The 21,733-nt window shown below is 40.6% G+C and overlaps 1 protein-coding gene across 1 annotated transcript in view; it reads left to right on the plus strand.

The window, feature by feature from the left end:
* Nucleotides 1–21,733, plus strand: part of LOC307257150 (calcium-activated potassium channel subunit alpha-1a) — a gene marked incomplete at both ends in the record, with an annotated part of 133,070 nt that overhangs the window by 66,306 nt on the left and 45,031 nt on the right. Inside the window, 6 exons of the mRNA XM_080036293.1 lie at nucleotides 4,556–4,649; nucleotides 5,333–5,444; nucleotides 13,762–13,837; nucleotides 14,282–14,357; nucleotides 15,695–15,865; nucleotides 17,565–17,656. Coding sequence (XP_079892419.1) covers nucleotides 4,556–4,649; nucleotides 5,333–5,444; nucleotides 13,762–13,837; nucleotides 14,282–14,357; nucleotides 15,695–15,865; nucleotides 17,565–17,656 — 621 coding nt within the window. The remainder of the gene's footprint in view (nucleotides 1–4,555; nucleotides 4,650–5,332; nucleotides 5,445–13,761; nucleotides 13,838–14,281; nucleotides 14,358–15,694; nucleotides 15,866–17,564; nucleotides 17,657–21,733) is intronic.

Genomic DNA, 21,733 nt, shown 5'->3' on the forward strand with positions numbered 1-21,733 from the left:
TGGCCTTCTTTCAGCTTCACAGACCCCTCCCTGCTATGTCCTCTACACACACGTGCACTTCCCCTCAGGGGAAATACTGCGCACAATGCCAGACATTCAGTTATTCAAGTCACACACTCTAAACATGCATTCATAATATCCGGTCGGGTTGTGTGTATTGATTGTATAGGGCAGCTCGAATACTAACCGATGAGACTATGAATATGTAGCTACATATCAAGATGTCTATGAGCTTACTAGAGCAGTAAGACATTGTGAGATATGAAGAATGACTCAGATATCGTGTGCCGTCGGGATGAGCGTTAGTCAAGTCGGCGGCAGTGTGTGTGTTGTTGTTATTGTTTTCTCAGGGGGCAACCTTGTTGTTCCTCCTGCAGCTAGCCAAGGTCATACGCGGGCTAACGGGAGGGCCCGGGCTCCTACCGACTGACTGAAGGTGTTAAGGATTTTATTTTTAGAAATTCATCATCACCAACCATACTCCTCTCTGCCCTTGTGAACAAATTAGTTTTACCTCTCTGGTTGCGTTTTCCGGAGGCACAGTTCCTGGTCGGAGGAGGTTAACGCGGGGAAACATTTGATGTCCTGAAATAGACTAACATTCTCCGCGGCCTTTTCCTCGGGCAACCACTGTTCTCGTGTGTGTGTCGGCATGCATGAGTGTGTCTGTTTACATGTGTGTATGTTAGTTCTAGGTTTGCTAATAGGAAGGATGAGGTTATAGAGGGACCAGTGTGGTCAAACATGAGAAGAATAAAGAGTTTTATCAGGGAGGCCCATAAATCTCCAGGCAATTTACATGTGAACTAAAACTGGGCACTGTGTACTACAGTATAAGTGTCCAGTTTGTAATTATAGTACACAATTCTAGTTTTAGGCCACATGGAAATGCCTCACAAAGGGTCGTCAGTCCCTCTGGGAGCTTGGTCCGCCTCTATCCCTTTTCGTCAATTTCACATCTTCCCCTCTTCCCCTCTTCCTCTCCCACTTACTGTCACTACCTTTCTATCTCTCTCTATCTCTCTCTCTATCTGTCTCTTTCCCTCTCTCTCCCTCTCTCTCCCCCTCCAGTGTAACCCCAGGCTGTGCCAGGGCTTTAGCAGTAATAAGAACTGCAGTGGGCTGATCTATTTTCTGCCGGACACCGGTAGCACATGGCCAGGAATCCTTTGTGATTGTGGAGTGTGAAGTGACTTTGAAAACACAGTTTTGTCTTGACGTAGCCTACGCTCTTTGGGAAGCATAAATACACCGATAGTGGGACAAAATAACAGAAACAGCTTTGCAGTCGAAAGAAATTCCAATAGCCCAGTAAATGACAGCACCTTTGACAAGCTTATGAGTGTATATGTATGTATGGTTATATTCTATATATATAGATATAGAATCAGTATGATCAGGCTATAGCAGTGAGGTGATGAGTGAACTCTGTGGTCACAGATTGGACACAATCTCCGGAATGTTATTCTGCAAAACTCTGAAATTCGAACCTGTCTTCATTTTTTTGTCCACTTGGGGGCAACACATCAAGCTGTAAATAACACCATGACATACAATGTTGTCACCTTCACCATTGAGGTACAGTAGAAAAACTGTTGCTTATTCACACATTCAGCGGGCACGGAAAACTGAAAACAGTCGCCTGACGTGGGTGGAAACCAGGTTGATCTGAGCAGCAGTGAGAATGACCCACAACTATAAAGTGACAGGCCATACAACCAAAACAATGCTCGGTTGAAGTGAGAGCTTTGAATGATAGTACAGTGTCTGTTTGTCACTATGGGGGACAATTTTCACATGAGTCATTTTTTTTCCATTGTCATATAAACTGATTGATTAGTTTATCTTTAGATTTGATTAAAGGAATGCATTATTTAGACAAGGTGTTTTGATGTTAGCAGAGAAAAGCTAACTCTGTATTGGTGGTGAATCACCCATCTACTCCTAGATCTTATTCCATCTATTCACTTTGTTTTTTTTCTCAATTGAATTGCTCCTCTCTATGCAAAGTTGTGTTTACATAAGCAGTGTTTATCTTGACAGATGTTACAGTTAAACATGGGTCTCTAACCCTATTAACAGTGCAGTGAATTCTTCAGTCAACTTTGACGTGATTTGAAATTAATTCAGAAGCTCCTCAATAAAATACTGTGTGCACCTCTCCCACGCTGTATTGGTGAACTCTTAATTTTCTGTCCTTGAGCTCAAGAGAGAAACTATAGGTCTGCCTGATGTGTCTTCCCACTACTTTAGCTAATGATAAGCTTTACCAACTAACAATGACTCTAATAAATTACTAAATTAAAGCTCTTGGAGAGCAGCCATTGTGTTGCCTTTATAATGCAGATTCAAGGCAAATCCAATGTACCGCACATTTCCTGCTGTGCGCCGCCATGCTGTCTTTGTGTTATTGAGAATGCTTTAGGTCATGTGAGTGTAGATGAGCAGTTATTCAGAATTAGGCCAGAGCTTGGCCTTAGGGGAAATGCTACAGTGACCACTCCAAATGGTGTCTTCAGTGTGCACCATCTGTGTGTATATGTGCTCATATGTGCTTGTAGGTATATTTGCATTAAAGTGCATATATGTGCCAATCTCTTGCACAAACGTCTTTAAGCGTAGCTAAGGATGGGTGGATGTGAGGCCAGTCTCACCCTGCACACTATATTGATAGAAAATTACATTGAATCAATGCAGGCAAATTGCTTACGCTTAGGGGCTGTATGTATGATTCATGACAGGTTTGTTTTAACACCCTCGATGCCTCGAGAATCGCATCCAAATGCCGATGGTGAGTAAATAATTTAGTATTTAGGCCAGATCAATGTTCATTTATTTGAGGGGGCCGGAAGTTAATTAGCCACTCTATGAAGTCTGATGGCCTTGCATGATAAATATGCCTTTTAACCAAATACGATTTTTTTTATAAACCAGGCAGACAGGGTTTCACATTCCCTTAAAGATCACAGCAGTCCTTAGGATATTTTCCAGACAGACCACACACACTCATGAATTGGAAATAGGATCGTCCTCTTGGAGCAATATGTCTTCTCTGGCATGCCTATACTCAATCATCCATTATAGTGGATCATCATGGGATATAACATCTTCACTGACGACTCTCTGGGGGGTTGTGATTAAGCAGTAATGACTGGATCCCACACTGTGCCCCCATGGACTCCATGCACATAAACGTATACTTGCATGTTTAATTTGATGGTATGGGACTGTGTGCTTATGTAACGGCCTTGTGTGTGCTCTCTTGCCGGTCTATGCCTTTCCCAGTGGTTGCCTATAGCAACCATAAGGCAGTTCATGCATATTCATGTTTTTCCCACGGTGAGATATCTTCATTACTCAGATGCAAAAAGCTATTCTGTATATGTATAGGCCCATGCCCATGTGAAGAATGGGATGGGCCAAAAGCCTATTATTGCTTTTGTTGAGGGCAGCCACGGGCTAATGGTTAGTCATCACAAGGTAAACATGAAGATGGATTATATGACAGAGCAGGCTGATCACGACTCATTCTTTATCATCTGTCATATTTTTTTCTAAGCAACACCCAGCCTCCTACTGCGCTCTGTTAAATGGAGAGAGCAACGCATGTATTTTCTCTATGTGGAGTTTTTCTGTCCTATGAGGAAAGATCTGTGGGGATATTTGTGCTTGACGGACACTGAATAATTTATGCATGCTGCTTAGTGTACTACTGTCACATCAAAGCATTTGCTCGTAACTAGTCATTTCTGTTTATTTACAGCTGTTTTATCTACATGTGGTTGACTCTCCAGCGAGGTCTTTTATCTTGGTCTGTGAACCCCAAGGGCTCAGAGGAGGAATTAAAGGCTGACAGTGACTCAATTGCAAATCACAAAATTGGCATATAATAAGTACTATTAATATGACTTTGTTAGTGTTTTTTTTTTAAATTTGCAGTTTGTCAATAACAGTAATATATTTACTGGAAAGAACTGGTCAGTTAATATGGCAAGCTGACTGCTGTCACCGTAGGTAGCACTGTAGGAGTTAGTGATAATAACAAGTCATCCTCTCTTGGTGGAATTGAGAAGGTCATATTGTCAAAATAAGTTTTTTATGAAATTCAAATGCATGCGTTAATTACTCCAAATAATCGGATTAAAAACTGACAAAATTAGATACTGAAGTTTTTGTGTCGCATGAATGCTGTCTGGTGTAATATGTAATAGAGGAATAATGTTCATCAGATTCAGCATACATTTGTTGGACTTTTTTTGCATATATTAGGCTAAGTACATTGTGACAAATTGAAATAATATTCAATATTCAAGGTCTATGGAATATATTAAACAGTGTTATTTAAAATGGGTCTAGACAAGTTAATTATCCACATGACTTTATTGATAATGATATGACTATCTCTACCACGGAAATATGGCGATGTTTGCCACCCTTGTGTTCATGACAGTAAAGACATAGACTTTCCTTCTCTACTGTATCTCTTCATGTGTGTTTTAACAATGTAATAATGTCTTTCTTTCTCTCTTTTTTTCTCTCTCTCTCTCTCCTCTAGTCCTATAGAATCCTGTCAGAACTTCTACCACGATTTCACGTTACAGATCGATATGGCCTTCAACGTCTTCTTTCTTCTTTACTTTGGCCTGCGGGTAAGTGGCCACATGTGCATGCATGCTCATTGCTCAGACATGCACCCAAGCATTCACTCACTCATACATGCATATTCTCTAACATACATTCGCACACATGTTATTTAAAACACACTGGCACATACTAACAGCAGCTGTGCAGGCAACCATTCTCCACACATGTAAATCTTCAGCATCCTATAAAAGTTACTTAATAATATTTTTATACTTATTAGTTCACCACATGCCAAAATACGTATATATATATAAATATATATTTTAAATGAATTAATATGTAAAAGCACAACAATTTTACAGGAACACCAACAGTGCTAACACAAACACAGACCCCATTTAAGTCAACTACGAACAGCATGCTTTTAGATTAAACTGACAATGTTGTATTAATGTGGCTAGCATGGCTGTCATGCCAGAGCAGCATTCCAGTGGTGCAAAACGCAAGCCTGACATCCCCAATGAATGAATACATAAACTCATAAGCTGCTTACCCCACCACCATCCCACCCCACCAACCGTTTGCATGACTCAGCAAGTGGGGTGAAGCTATTGTCATCCTATACAGTATGTCCGCGATGCCAAAAGAAGACACAGCATACAGTCTGAATGGTGTGCTAGGGTATAAAGTGTTTGGTATAACAGTTAAAATGCAATTGTCATTATGGATGCCATCTTTGTTTCCACAGTTTATAGCGGCCAATGATAAGCTGTGGTTCTGGCTGGAAGTCAACTCCGTGGTCGACTTCTTCACTGTTCCTCCCGTGTTTGTCTCTGTCTACCTGAACAGAAGCTGGCTGGGTAAGTCTGTGTATATCTTCTGTTGTCTTTTTTCTTCCATCTCGCTTTGACACTCTCCATTTAAAATCCATCCTTTCATCCTCAGTGCATAGCCATTCCTTGTTGTCTTGCTTTCTTTCGCAATTTTTTTTGTCATTTAAGTTTTTATCCGTATAACCATTTGTACACATAAAAAACACACACAAAGTTTACACATACTGATAAGAAAAAACGCCACAACTCTCCACCCCTTCCTCTTTCAAATACTTCCTGTGAACATAACTATACATAATCACACGTACATATTTATACATACATAGCATGTCCATATGCACTCTCTAAAACACAGCCCATATTTGGCTAGTTTTGGCTTGGATATTATTCAGTCTGGCAATCATATTTATCGCACCATTTTTTCCCACCTCGTCAATTCCTACCCCCACTATTTTTCCATTTCTTTCTTTTTTTGCTTCCTCATCTTCACACATCACCCTCCTTTTATCACTCCCCCTCTCTCCCTCTCCCTCTGCCTCCTATTCCCCCTTCTGTCCCGCCATTAACTGGGAGTGTGTCTGCGAGGCCGTCAACTTGCTCTGGGGCTGCAGTCAACTTTGCCCCATCATCCAAAGTGACAGGACTGGGTTCCTCTGATGTTTCAGTGCACACAGACACCCCAGAGTGGATGGGCTAATGGGACTGCAAGTGACTCAGGATCAGGCTGTGATTGTGATTGTGTGATTGTGTGTGTGTGTGTGTGTGTGTGTGTGTGTGTGTGTGTGTGTGTGTGTGTGTGTGTGTGTGTGTGTGTGTGTGTGTGTGTGTGTGTGTGTGAAAGAGAGAGTGTGTATATGTATTTTGTGTGTGCTTGTGCGTCAGACTCATTGGTAATTGCTGTGTTGAAGCGTTGCACCTGGAATACCTCACTGCGGTCCGCCATCTGATCGGCTCATTCACTCTCTCTCTCACACACACGCACACAACAATTAAAGTGCGTTATCCGCCCATACACACATTAAACACACAAACGCTTGCATGAGCAGCCTGGAAAACACCCCAACCTGCATTACGTGACGACCTACTTTTCTCAGAGCATTCAGACTATTTTGGACTGTAACACACTGCAGTAAAAAGAGTTTCTTTGTAGTTTTTTTTTCAGTTGTACTGCTACTCAAATTTGACTTAATTTCAGAATCTCGCCTGAATACAGTTTTTACATGGGCTTTAAATTGGACCATCAAGACTATGTGAGAATGAGGCTATTATAGAAGTATATGAGTATAGTAATAGTATAAGAATGCTCGAAGAAGTTGAGGTTCTCAAAGCAGAATTTTTTTTTTATTATATATAATATTATTCAAAATACTTGGTAATGAACAGAAATATGAACACCTCTTTTCTAGCTAATCAGTTACATTGTGATCTACCTTTCATTCAAAAAGACATGTTTCATAATATTAAGATGCATTCACAGGAAGATACTATTTTTGGCCAATCACTCTTGTCGGTAGTAATGTCACATTAGAAAAAGCACAGATGTAAAAAAAATTAAAAATAAATCAATGATTGCTCAATTCCGTTTAGCTGCTTGAAATTCAGGTTCCTGGTATTGGACGTGCCAGTTCACCGTCACACTGTCTTGAATTACACTTAGACACTTGAAAATAAATGAAGCCTTTAGTAACCCCTGTCCTTTTCCTGCTATGACAAGACAAAAAGTCTGCTGTGAACTGAAGTCTGGCTGCTAAAGGCTAAAAGAAACCAGAGCAATCAAATGATCATCCAGGTTTTGAACAAGCCCCCTGGTCACCTTACATCTTTTTAGATTACAATTACGATATATATAGCACTCTGTTGATTTGGATTATTAATAATGAAAATAATCACATATATTCAGGGCTAAGGACGAGTCTGCCTTGTTATTGTTTTTGTTACATGCCCTCTGGAGTCATCTATCTGTGAGGCAATATAACAACTGTCAACATTTTACCTATGAGCAGATACGGTATTTTTAGCTGTTTTAATCAATTTGATACGGCCGTGTCAAGTAAGCGGGTCCTTGGGGAATTCATGATGTAATGTGTCCTCATCTCATCCCTAGAAACCAGTTGGTGTTAGGGACTTCAATGAGGATGATGAAAGAGTGTGAAAAGGTGGTCCGACTGCTGCTTGACATTCTGTGATGAATGAACCCTTTGATGATATTCCAAGCAAAGACGCCTTTTTTTTTTACATACAATGCAGCTGCAGTGCGCTTATTTGACAGCTGCCCTAGATTCTAGAGCTATTCATATGCATTTTTTTTTTATTATTATTATTTCGAAAAAAAGGAAACAATCCTTAGGGCTCATTTCGAAAAAAAGGAAACAATCCTTAGGGCTCATTTCGCAAAGGGTGACATATCAGGTGGCATCTCCTTCAAAACATTAGAGCATGTTTATTTTTGCATGTGTTGTGACGTAAATAACCACAGGACATCATATGTAGTAACACAACTCCAGAGGGTCTATGTTTCACCCGGTAGTGTGCTTGTCGATGTGTTAAAGGCTACATAAAGTGCCGCAAAGCCTCAGTTATAAAAGTAACCGTGTGTAGATCAGCGGTAGGATATGGTGTACCCTAACAGGCTGCTGATAGCTTCCAGAATACTAATGGGGCGCTGAAAGTGTCAGTTAATATATCAGGCTCTGAGGAGTTAGGACAGGAATCATCGTTAGCCGCTAATATCCTGTATTACGAGGAACTCTAAAATGTTTATGAGACTGTCTGTCTCATTTTTGCTCTGATGATCATAAATGACCGGTAACAGCGAACAAGACTTATCAGCCGAAACATCACTATTTTTATCATTATTAATGCCTCGGGTCCGATTTCCCGGGAACTTAAAAAAACGTACAGCAGGCAGACCGGAACAGCCTGTGTTTCCCAAATGGTACTAAATCAAAGTTTATTTTGCTTCCTATTACCATTATTAATCTTAAATAGTCACATATAAATATAACCGTATCGCGATGCATCTGCAGTGTCTCTTTCACTCTCTTCCTAAACAAACACACGCTCCACCGGCATCCATTTGGGTGCTGGTGTCGTAAAAGACAATATACCGCTTTTTCCAAGGTTCTACTAGATAGAATAAACAAAAACTAATATGGTAACTAGAATATACGGGGGCGGGGGGAAGCACAATTAATCAATATAAAAGTCTCAGAAAAAGACACTTTAAGTACCTTATTCCTGATCTGCTTTCAGATGGTAACCTTTGACATTCACTGATAAATAAATTACGACTCTCCCACAAAGATATCTTTATACACTTCCACAAGGAAGCAGGGCCTTAATGGTTTTCCTAATAGTCAATAGGCTAATCTATAAAAGGTGCTCTCATTTAGTTAACAGTCTATTTTGACCCTTAACAGGCTTTATTAGAGGAAACCAGGGGTGGTTGTTAAGGATGCTCCCAATTCCCAATGGATTAGTTCTTCTTTTCTTTCCATTCACTGCTGGGGAGAATGCACACCACAGTCGGCGTAATACATCTTAATTACAGTTAGCTCTGGTTTCCACTGGTTCAGGTGTGTGTGGTCCTGCATGAGAAGGCTGTTGGAGATCCAGTGGAGGTGTACTTTTATATAAAAGAAGCCCACTAATAGGGGTTCTGCCCTGTGCTGTGTGGTAGTAGTGTGCTCACCCACACTGCACTATAGAGGAGGAAGTACATATGCTATGCCGTATGCATTTCAAGTAATGTTCTCTCTCTGCCTCTGCAAAATTGGACATTGATTAAGAGGAGGAGAACGATGTGCGGCTAATGCAAGAGGGCACGCAGAGTTCTTCCCTGGTAGAAAAGGAATTAATCTCCTTTAACTACTTGAACAGAGGCATTGCTCCCGAGAGTCCTATCGCAGTGTGGATTTAGCATTTGGCCGTTTGAAAGATGCTAGTAGTAGCTCCTCCTGTGGCTACTGGGCCGCATCTCTCACACCCTGCAGATTAACTTCACACTTTCCTCCTTAATAATTAATAACCACCGGGAACTGCAATGTTGGGTTAGGATTATTTTTGGGAATTTCTGATTTCTGAAAAAAAAAAATTAACAGTTGATTTATTAAATTATCATTTTTCAATTGAAAGTGTTGTATTCGACTAGTGTGTATATTTTTCTGATTGGATGGTAGCAGTCTGATTGTTTGTCGATGTCGAGCCACACTTGCTTTGAGAATCTATAGTACTGTAGCAGCCTACAGGCATGGCTTTGACTCTAACCTGATACTGCCTCCTAGTGGTGCTTCAGCATACTGTTTGTTGATCTCTTGTGTTTCCCCTCCTGAAAGAGGCTTACGGTACCTGACATGGGCTTGTGCATCTGCCTTACTTGGCCCTTCCGTCGCTGGCAAGCAGGGAGCTTCCATGTAAATTGATAGGCTGGGAAACTCATTTGTGAGAAGTTTAAGCCTCTTTGCTGTATCCGGGGAACCTCACGTGTTATTGCATCATGTCATGTTTGCAATATTGGACAGGCAGTGAATTGAGTTCTAAATACAGTCTAGCAAAAAAAGTGCTATATAAGTGTTAAGTCTATACATTAATATGCATGTGCTGTCTATCCAGCATATATGTCCAGTAAGAACCAGTGTGCTGTGTGTGTGTGTGTGTGTGTGTGTGTGTGTGTGTGTGTGTGTGTGTGTGTGTGTGTGTGTTTGTGTGAGCGAGCTGCGTAGCATCGTATAATCTAATCCTAGCTGGGCTCACTGCGAGTATTATCCCAGATGAAACATTTCAGACCGCTGATTGATAAAAGGTCCTAGTAGGATATTGTACCAGAACATGTGACAGAGAGGCCGTGAACTGGCTTGCAAATCCCTCAATGAAGTAAGAGTGGGCACACACCAGAAAAAAACCTTTTTGAATGAGCATCTGGCCGGCTGAAATTTGAGTGTGTGTGTGTGTGTGTGTGTGTGTGTGTGTGTGTGTGTGTGTGTGTGTGTGTGTTTGAAAAAGGCTTTAGCGTGTGTGCGGAAGAGATTTCCTCATGCGTAAACACGTGTGCGAGGGAGCAGGAATTCATTGAGAGTTTTTTACAACACATGGCACACACACACACTTGTATTACTAGACTTGTGCGGACATTGTATTGACATAAGGTTCATTCATTCTCTGTAGGTAAATAAACCCTTAATGAGGTGGGAGCCAGATTGTTGTCCCCATTTGGGAGCGAGTCCTCAAATAACTTGGGATATTTTTGGCCCACAAAGTGTGGAATCCATGGCACACACTCTCTCTCTCTCATACACACACACACAAATGCACAAACAACACAGACACAGATGTTAACACTAATTGAGAAAAATGCTGTCCCTAGCTGCCTTCATAATGGCATTAATAGGTTTCTTGGTTGTCTAATATTTGTTCTCCAAATGCCAGATTTGCAGAGTAGTTTTTTAAATGGTAAATGGACTTGACTTATATAGCGCCTTCTAGCCAATTTTCTCAGCCCCAAAGCGCTTTACATATCTTACCACATTCACCCATTCATACACACACTCATACACCGATGGCAGTAGCTGCCATGCAAGGCGCTCTCTGAACCATCGGGAGCAATTTGGGGTTCAGTGTCTTGCTCAGGGACACTTTGACATGTGGCAGGGAGACGGGGGATCGAACCTCCGACCCTGCACTCCAGAGGCGATCTCCCTACCCACTTCGCCACTGCCGCCACTTTAAGTTTTATTTTTAAATTTGGATTCACCAATCAATGCATACTACTGCTTTCCACACAAAATATCCACAGGACTCTGACAAACATACATTTTCCATGACCATGCATGACCTGCCCCCTTCGTAAAATGACATAGAACTAGCCTGTACTTTGGAAAAAGGTACACATTTAAACAATACACTGCACTCCCTAGCATTAATATTATTCAAATTGTCCATTTCTCCAATCATATATTCTCTATACATTTGCTTCAATGAAATAATACCTGGACAACATTTCTCAATTTGACTTTACACACTGACACACACATCTGCATCAAAGTAGTACCATAATCGGTTTGTTTTAGCCGGCAATGAAATAGGTATTTGGATCCCTCACATAGCAATATCACTTTCTTCCACCATGCGTGTCTGTAACTATACAATTCAATGGGCTTACTCGACATAGCAGTGGAGTCATTTTACTGATATCGTGCAGGCAAACAGAGCATGACCTAGATAATTGGGCATGTTTAATAAAAATGGCTTTGGATGACATTGGAATATGACAAGTGTTTATACTTGTTCCAAATGGTCAAACTCCAAAATGGATCAGAAAGCCTGTAAACATGTAGAAGAGTGAGACGAGCTGCACAATTTCGGACATAAATAATAACAAACATGATTACATCATCAAGGTATAACTGCTCTTAAACAGTTAGACGTCATGTTAGAATGACATTTTAATGAATCTGACTCTTTTTAAAATCTCGTATGACTGTAGTTAAAATGACCCCGACCTTGAGTTGTACAATAACCGCAACCGCTGGCTCATTGTCGTAGATTTGTTACAAAAAAAATGTCCCTTTGAACAGAGGACACTCGTTTTTTTTTTTTTTGGAGATTATTATTTTTGCTCTGTTATATTTTCATTTGTTTTTTTCATCCCTGCTAATCCCCGGCAGGCTTCAGACTGTTTCAGAAATTGGTTCAACACAGCTGTGTGTTGATGGAGACAAAGCGTCACTAGGTTTTAATAGTAACGTGCCAAAAGAGGTAAGAGAAAGGTAAATCTGTTTGGGTTGTGAGGATTAAAGGCTGAAAATGAAAAAAATAAAAAGCAACACCTATATTAGAGCTGACATTTTGCTCACAGAGACACAGACCGTTGGCACGACTGACCAGATTGGACAAACAGTACAATTGTAGCAGTGGGTATTAACCCTGATTCCTGTTCTTAAATCAACATTGGCGTTGCGCTATTGATTAGGATTACATTTTCAAAGAAAAAGTAAAGGCTTGCTTCCTTTTTCCGCTTTTACCAGGAATTATAATTTTTTTTTTCATTTTCCGGAGGTGCTTTTGAAACACGAGGCCCAAAATATTTTCAAATTCCTTTTCGGACAGGATTTAGCCTGAAAAAAAAAACATGCTCTCTTCTAGACTGCTTGTGTACAGGCACAGTGTACACAGTGATGCTAATTTGGACACCCTCCAAGTGACGCGCAGGCGAAAGAAGTCCGGCGGAGAACTTTACCACAAGGGGTACAGGGTGAGGCAGGCCCATCATGGACGGGAGGATAAAGGAAGGCAGACAGGATTTTATCATTCAATGTGGTCCTGTTTAATCTTCACCTCCGTCTGGGGTAAGGGCAGTACTAGTTTCAATGTATGAATGTGCGTAACCTTTTTTACGAGTCAATTTATTAAACATGATTAAATAGCACAAAACGTATGAGCAAAAAGACATTAAAACAAATAAAAACCTCCTCAGCAACTTGTATGCAACAAATAAATAATTCAAATAATATAGCTCACGTTCTGAATGGGTAGGAATAAGTTGGGAACTTCATCTTGAGGGTGTGCACACAATGTGTTATAGTAATAGCAATGACCTAAATAATCACTGTCGACATTTTTTTTGTTGATTATAATTGGTTTGGTCTAGGTTGGTTTTTGAAACATGTTCACTCACAAGCATATTGCCACTATCTTGTATTACCAGGTAGTAAACTGATCACAGGCATCGTCACCATAGAAATTAATTTTAATTTCTGTCACACATGCGAACACACACACACACACACACACACACACACACACACACACACACACACACACACACACACACACACACACACACACACACACACACACACACACACACACACACACACACACACACACACACACACATTCCCTGGGCTCATGCGTGTTATGTAAAGAGACAATGAGGCAGGTGTCGCATTGTTCTATAATCCCTGTGCGGGCTGCTCTTGGATACAGACTGTGGCTTGTGTAAAGTAGGTCACATGACGTGCCTCCTAACTTGTTTGAATGCATAAATAATTCCAACACATCATCTCGAATAAAGTGCCTGTTTTTTTTTTGTATCATCCTCCTGTGTCTCTCACATGATACATTTTGCATCGTATGGTGTCTTATGCATAAGCTGAAAACATTTGAACCATACTATAAAATGTGACCCATTTGCTTGTACATTTAGCCTACATTCAATAGTGCTGTAATACTTCTCTGTATAAAGATATTTTAGACTAAAAAAACGATTTAAAGAACACCACCAGTTGTTCTGTATGCACTTCTATGCTAATGTCTACCTTTCTGTTTCTTTGTCTTTCTCCAACAGGGTTAAGATTCCTGAGAGCACTGAGATTAATCCAGTTCTCGGAAATCTTACAATTTTTGAACATCTTAAAAACAAGGTGAGAACAAAGCTTTTAGACAAGCTCATTCATTCACAAGACATGTTCTATCTACAATAGCATCTTATGGTACTTTACTGTACAAAGCCCTATAGTTTATATACCCAAGAGTACCGCAAAGGTTCAGTGAGTGCCCCTCTTTAACCATCATCACACACCTCCTTGGCATTTTAACAATGCCTTTTAGTCCTATTCTATACGTAATTGGGATTTTATGTTCCGTTTAATAATCTTTATATGGTACATTCTCCCTATTTTCTGTTTATTGATAGGCCCACAAGTCCCACCTCAATTATCCTGGCTGTAATTGTGATGCACCTCCAGCTATAGGCCCTGTTGTTACTTTCATGAGCTCACAAATCTCATTTATATACGTATATATATATTTTTTTTTCATTGTGTTCTAATGTCTCTTGAGATTTCAATGCTTCTTATTCTCCCCAGTAATTCCATCAAGTTGGTGAACCTGTGTTCCATCTTCATAAGCACATGGCTCACCGCTGCTGGATTCATACATTTGGTAAGTGGACATGGTGTCAAGGCCCAGTGGGGTCTAGTAGTAATTATTGGGCAAGTAAGGAAGATATCTGACTAACAAACTGATCCAATACAACTCGTAATAGCCTAATTTATTATCCTCCCTGAAATGAGAGAACACGAGGAAATCAATTGCAAGAAAGGACTTTTTTCATTTATTCTCTTGATTAAGAAGGCACTGCTCCAACTTTTTCCTCTCTCAAAAACAGATTCCAGTATCTTAATTCATTGTATCTTCCAATACCTAGCACTGATCCGATACAGGTCCTCTGTTTTTTCCCAAATTGAATTGTAACAAACTGATTGGAACTATTGGCTGTGTCCGAACTCAGTTCTTCACTTCTCCCTATATAATAGACACTCAATAGTTTACTCCATTGTGTGCAGTTTAGTGGAGTTTAAGACACGTACTATCCATCATCATTTCCTGTAATCACCGACAGCTGTGGGGTCGCTCAAGACTAATCTGGATGTGGAGCATTGCATTGTGGAATTTTTTAATAGAAAGCAAAAGTGTACTTGTAAGTGTAATTTTCCTGTTTGGTAAATGCAGTGGGTTAGAGCCCCACGGAAATTGGTTAAAGTCCTGTTTCATATTTTTCATTCGCTTTTCTAATGTCTATTCTATACTTGATGCATTTTAATCTTGGTGTATTTCATGCCCCTGTAAAGCACTTTGAATGGCCTTGTGTCTGAATTGTTCTATAAAATTGCCTTGCCTAGTCTACATGTTAGACAGAGGATCAACTTAAATGTTTTAAATTTGATATTTAGAAATGCCCCTTTTAATTTGTGACTGTAAAATCATCCTGCGAATTTATATGTAAATAATTATTCAACAGGTAATATGAAAACACACAGGAGTCAGGAACATATAACAATGCAACTGTACATTCCCCACCCAGTTCCAGTCTGGCCATGGAAGCCTTTATTGTATGCCATCTCTCTCACATCCTTTCAAACTGTCCAATTACGGCAGTTTGCATAAGCACAATAACTGTAGTGTGTAGGGCTTCATACATTTTAATAAAAAGAACATATAGGATAGGCTACTTTGTATTTCCACCTCTGCTCCACAAACTACACAGCACAGCATCAAACTGTCTAACCACTAGATGGTAGCCTAAGCTCAACATAAAAGAATATGGCGAATGACTCAACAAGGGCGAACGCTTGAGCACTTGAAGCTGGATTTAATAAAAAAAACTTGATTAAGTTGTTGCTCTTTGCAAAGCCCTGTTTACAAATTAGTGGTTGGAGTCATGTGTCTAATTGTCCATCCATCCATTCATCCCTCCCTTTTTTCTATTTCCATTCCAGGTGGAAAACTCAGGAGATCCTTGGGAAAACTTCCAGAATTCCCAGGACCTTTCCTATTGGGAATGCGTCTATTTACTGATGGTGACTATGTCGACAGTGGGCTACGGGGATGTCTATGCAAAAACCACACTGGGACGCCTGTTTATGGTCTTCTTCATCCTTGGCGGTTTGGTAAAATCAAGCTTTTTTATTTCTCCCCTCCACCCCTTATCCCCGTCCTAAATCCTGCCTGTCCCCCCTCAATAGACGGCCTAAAAACGGTTGACAATAATATATGTGCAATTATAAATGATTAATGAATTGAAATACTTTGATTATTATGTATATTTTTCCTTAGCACTGTTTTATAATGCTAGAACAATGTTGCCAGTATCAGCGAATGTTATTTCTCTGTGATAGTGTAGTTGTATCCTTCTGTTAAGCCTCCATGTATCTTGTCTACTGTAGTTACTATGTGCGCCTTTGTCCCCTCTCCCTCATGTGTCCTACTGGTTTGATTAGAGTATGTAAGCTTTTTATCTGATAATGCTGTTACTGTTCTCTTAAAAGCAGTTGCGGTTTTCAGGACAACCCCCCCTCCTACCGTGTCTCTTCCCACAATTCCAACAAACACAGGGGCAGGGAGATGAGGCTTAGGCCGGCCTGACTGTTACCATAGCAACAGCAGCCTCCCACTCCCTCCTCCCTCCATCTCACCTTGCTATGATCTAGCGTCCTGTTGCTAGCTGCTGCCACTACTAGTACAGGAACTTACACATAAACATGCATGGCTGCACACACCTGTGAGCACTTATATATACAGTATACACACACACACACACACACACATTCTGAAAGCCCTGCCTCCTCCATTTTTCTCTTAGTAAAAAGAAAAAAGGATGATCTAGCCAAATCGCAGTCACTGTATTCTGTATTTGGACAGCTATCACGATTGCACTGATGAAGTGCAGCTGTGTGTGGATGTGTACCATGTTGTGGCCATGGTGATAGCTTGTGTGTTTTTCCTCGGTGCTGAGAGCTCTGGAAGTCTTTAGGCTAGTACCTCAGCCTGCTTCCTATCAGCAGCAGTGGCTCAATAATGACTTCAGGCTGGAGATGTTTTAAAAGCCAGGGACCGTATTAAAAGTCACGTCATTTCACATTATTCCTGCTAACGTATATATTGTAGGTACACTTTCCAAAGCATGATTTAAGTATGCGTTTACAAGGGCAAGGGCAACCTCTTTGTTTCCCCATTTGTAGATGTAAGCCTAGATGAGTAGTGTCAGCAAGTAGGCTACCCCGTTGTTAGTCGGTAAAACCTAAAACACAACCCCCGTGTGCGAAAGTTACAACAGGCTGTGCGACTTTGCAAAATGCATCCAGCTCATTTTACAGCCCAACAAATGAGTCTTAATGTGTTTTGCAGCTGTGGACCATCAGGTGGACCTATTCAAATCAACCTGCCACTTATCTGTGTTTGTTGGACAAAACATGGCACATAGGTTTTGATTCTCCTTTTAGCTTTTAAAAAAAAAATCAGCTACCCAGAGAGGCTATCACAGACTTGAGTATTAATCGGCTGTGACGAAATTCCTGCCCACCGACTAAAACCTGTTCCCAAACCTTTACCTATAAAACCTGGGGCTATTTTTTTTCACCAGCAAGAATTTATATATATATTTTTTTAAAGTAATGGAGATCTCTCTATTTAATTTATTTTATTTTTATTATTATTTCAGGACAATTAGATTTTTTAACTTGATTTCCATAGCAAAATAATCTTTTTTTCTCAGAAATCTGGATTGAGACAGCAGTGTCCCCACCACCCACTCTGCGGCGTAGTAGTCTCGTTTTTAGTCTCTTCTTCTGTCTCCTATCTTCTCCTTAGGCCATGTTTGCCAGCTACGTCCCTGAAATCATAGAGTTAATAGGAAACCGCAAGAAATATGGTGGTTCCTATAGTGCGGTTAATGGGAGAAAGTAAGTATTCCAGATGGTTCTGCTGTTTTTTCTGTGTGCGGTAGAACCCTCTCTGCATGCTTTTTTTCTTTTTTCTGTTCCATGCATGTAGGCCATGTTTGCTCGCTACGTGCCAGAAATTGCTGCTCTCATCCTTAATCGGAAGAAATACGGAGGGAGTTATAACTCGACACGAGGCAGAAAGTAAGTTGAAATCCAGACAAGGTGTGGTTGTGTGACTCAAGTGCAAACCCCCCCCTAAGTTTATAGTTACTTGGGGGGGTGGGGTTAGTTCAACTTTTTTCTTTTCTTCCGGTAACAGTAAAAGTTACTTTTTTATAACGTCAAGTCACACTGCGTGACTGGAGACCTTGGCCATTAGGACACACACGTCCATGCCCCTTGACTCTCTCTGTCACTCTGTCTCTCTCTCTCTCTCTGTTCTCGACTGTCTATCTTTTACTATATCTTGCCTCAATCTGTCCTTCACTCAGAGCTTTCCTAAAAATCATTTGTGTGCCGTTCATTTTCTTTCTTTGTCCTCCTTTAAAAAACATCCTGTGTTGCGCTTTGATTTAATTTTTGGACACTAGAGCTTTCATGACTACTAGACCTGCAGTGTACTAACTTGGGGTGCTTCTATGGAATGTATCTGTGCACTATGTCAAGTCACTCATTATTAATACAGCCTTGCCCATCGGGATGAATTGAAAAGTGCATAACCCATCAACATTTTTTAATTAAAATACGGTAGTCATGAAACCCCTACTATCCGCTTCTAGAGAATTTCAATCCACAAGAAAATAGAAAGATTTAAAAACGTCTGCAAGTGCATTATTATTGGTGGTGGTCTTTGTCAAAGCATCATCAATCTCAATGGACCATTGCAGGATATGATTTATTTTCTTGTTTCAGTTATGCTTGAGTTCTTTTTTGTTGCATGTTCTATAATAATTACTTTTCTTTTAAAAATTTAATAACTGCATCATTTCTGGCATGTTCTTTATGACTTGCAATTCTTGTCTGGCTTTTTCATTGATTTTTTCGTACTTCTCCATGAAAAAGCCCATCTCTCTGTTGTCCGTCAAAACGCTAGAACCATCGCATCATCAATGCTTGACATAACTCTGGCCCTGATCTTCAGTCAGCTCCCACACCCTGAATGCTGGATGCCTCGCTCCCATTGGAGGCTCTCAATTGCTTTTGGCTTGCTTTTGCCTGCTTGGTTCTTGGTGCTCGCCTGTGTATGTGTGGTGATGGAGTTTGTCTCCTGACGCTCTTGTCCCCTTTATGTACATAATGTGTGTGTGTGATTGGCCTCTCGCAGAAGAGGTTTCCAGTGCACCGTGCCTAGTGTGTATGTATGTATGAATGTATGTGTGACACTGTGGTCGTTTCAACTTGTTAGTACAAGATTCCCACAGTTCTTATTGACCAGTACTGTTAATCCTTCCCCCCCTCTCGGCTCAAACCTTAATGAGATTCAGCACACAGATATAGTTGAATAGAAATGTGATGTGTCCAACATACGGAAGCTATAGGGTATTCCTGTTTTCCTTCTCATTTTCCTCAATAACACTCAACCTTTACTACTTTGCTGTCTTCACTTTCTCACTAGGCTTCTCTTTCCCAACCTTTCAGCTAAGCGGGGTAGAATCTAGGCGAGTCAGCAGTATAAAGATGCCTTAGAAGAAGAAAAAAAAGCCTTTTGTTTGATAATGTTTTCCTGTCATTGAGATAAGATTGATGAAATGTTATCCTTGGCCAGTGACCTGAGCCCAGACTTGCACATGGGTGTTGAGAGAAGCCCTTGTCAAAACCAGAGGATAGCTTCTCCCACACACTTTATTTTCTCCTTCCACACCCCACTTCCATCTCTTTCTCTCTCTGGTTAAACAAATAGTGCAAACATATGGCATCAATCAGCAGATACCCACCAACCAGTCAGCTTAAGAATGGCACCAGGCTCTCTGCATAATCATTTAGATATGTATGTGTTGCTGTTTACGTGTACGGGACCTGACAAAAGGCAAAACAGGCTTGACATGTGGGTTCAGGTTTAAAAGATGGGGTCGGGCTATACCCTGAGGATATAGCTTGTGTGGTGCACAGACCCAAGTGATATACAGTAACAGTAACACACCCTTTTGATGAAAGAAACATGAAAAAAAAGGGGGATCCAGAGTTGACATTTGGGTTCTGTCATCTCACAGCTGTCAGCACACACACAATAGAATCGATCATGGAAATGAGATTAGGAGATTACAAGTATCCGACTGATTGCAGACCTCACAAACAATGAGGTCATGATCCATTGTGAACAATTTAAATGGAAGCCGCCTTACCCCGGAGCTCCCCTGGCGCTGTCATTCGAAACAGGCCTTGAACGCTATTTGGAAGTGAGATGGAGACAGTCACAATGGATCCATATAGCCGATTTCTGTTTCATGCTAGTGTTGCTTATAGTACCCTGTGCAGCGTAGCATACACCCGTGAGCGCAGTGACAGCACTCAGCCCGTGTGTGCTGATATAATAATGACAAGTGTTGCATTCTGTTGGCGCCCGCTGCACTCGGCGCTCTGTGGTTTCCATTATGGCTCCATGGTTTCCATTAGCCCCAACTTAAACAGAAGGGTTGGCACGGAAACTGGCTTCAACCCTGGCTGAACTCTGACATACACTTTCTGAAAGTCCTCCGTAAAGGGCTTGCAACTCGAGGCGTGCAGGGCCCAAAGACTGCCACACTATCGGGCATCAAAATGCACATGCTTTTACATAATGCATACTGATTTTCTAAAGGATCTGCAGACTATTGAACTTTAAAGATAGAGTGCACTCTCTCTATATAAATAAACGGTATACTTAATATTGTTAAGCTGGTAAGGACTGCACATGGCCTAGTCGATTCCTGACACTGAATACAGAAGATACAGTTTCACTTAATGTTGTTTGCTTTAAAAAAATCCACTGAAAGTTTATACAAAATAAAGGGAACTAAGTTGTATGAATAGCAACATTTTGACAACGATTCTTGCATTAAGCTTCATCACTGTGACCTAAGGATTAGAGCAGTAGTGAGTGACCTCTGTTGCTGATGTTTGAGCTCTGTTTGTTCATTTTGTATTCAGTGTTTGTCCCTATCACATCCTCGGATGTTCCCTGACTGCATGGTTTATGTGCATGCTTTGTAATACCTGTTTGCATTCAATGTGATTGTGTGCCACACATTTTTTTGTTTTTGTTTCTGGTTTGATGTGTATGGTTTTCTTGTAAAAAAAAAAAAAAATAGTGGTTTATCTTTTTGTTTTTTATATACTTTTTTAAAATGTTATTTATCTTTTGTTTAAGCTTTATTACTCAACCAGAGTACAAAAGCAATTACAAAAAGCTTATATCCTATTTGACTATCCAACATCTCAGTGTCTGATTAGATGCAACTGTTGTTACACAGACAGGAGTAGACGGAAAGTGACACTCCAACTTTTATAGTGCTTTTGTCCCTTCTGGTTTGTGCTTTAGAGTGTGTGTGCGTGTGTATGTGTGTGTTTATGTATTTGCGAGATTCATAAGCTTATTTTGAACCTACACAACCCAAATAATATGCCATATGAATCTGTGTATCCGCTGTACCCATGGAGAAGGGCATCTGGATACTGGGAATAGGAAAAAAAACATCATCAATGTTTTTCATCTCTTTTAAATGAGAGGCCGCCATCTTGTGCCAAATACTGCAGGCTGCCCACAGCCATCGCAGCTCATCAGCTTTGTTAGACCACACGGACCCTTTTTTTTCTGCTCAGCTCTGGCCCGACCATTAGATTCTCTTAAAAGGACCAGGACGACATCTGTGAAGACCATTATGTCCTGCAAACATCCACAAACTGCCAGTCTCTCAATATGTCTGTCACGTCACTTTGCCAAGTGCACTTCAGATCAGCCACTAGCCGCTCCATCTGGTAGAGGATATACAGTATAGGAGAAACGCTCACTGATCTGGAGTATATGGTTTTCATCCAACATCAATAAATATGTTTTTACTTTGAAACCTGCCAAACTGAGTCCGATTTTAGTAGCGTTCTATACAATTTTAGACGTCA

The sequence above is a fragment of the Ammodytes marinus genome (assembly GCF_949987685.1).
Source record: "Ammodytes marinus genome assembly, chromosome: 11".
In the NCBI taxonomy this organism is placed as follows: Eukaryota; Metazoa; Chordata; class Actinopteri; order Uranoscopiformes; family Ammodytidae; genus Ammodytes; species Ammodytes marinus.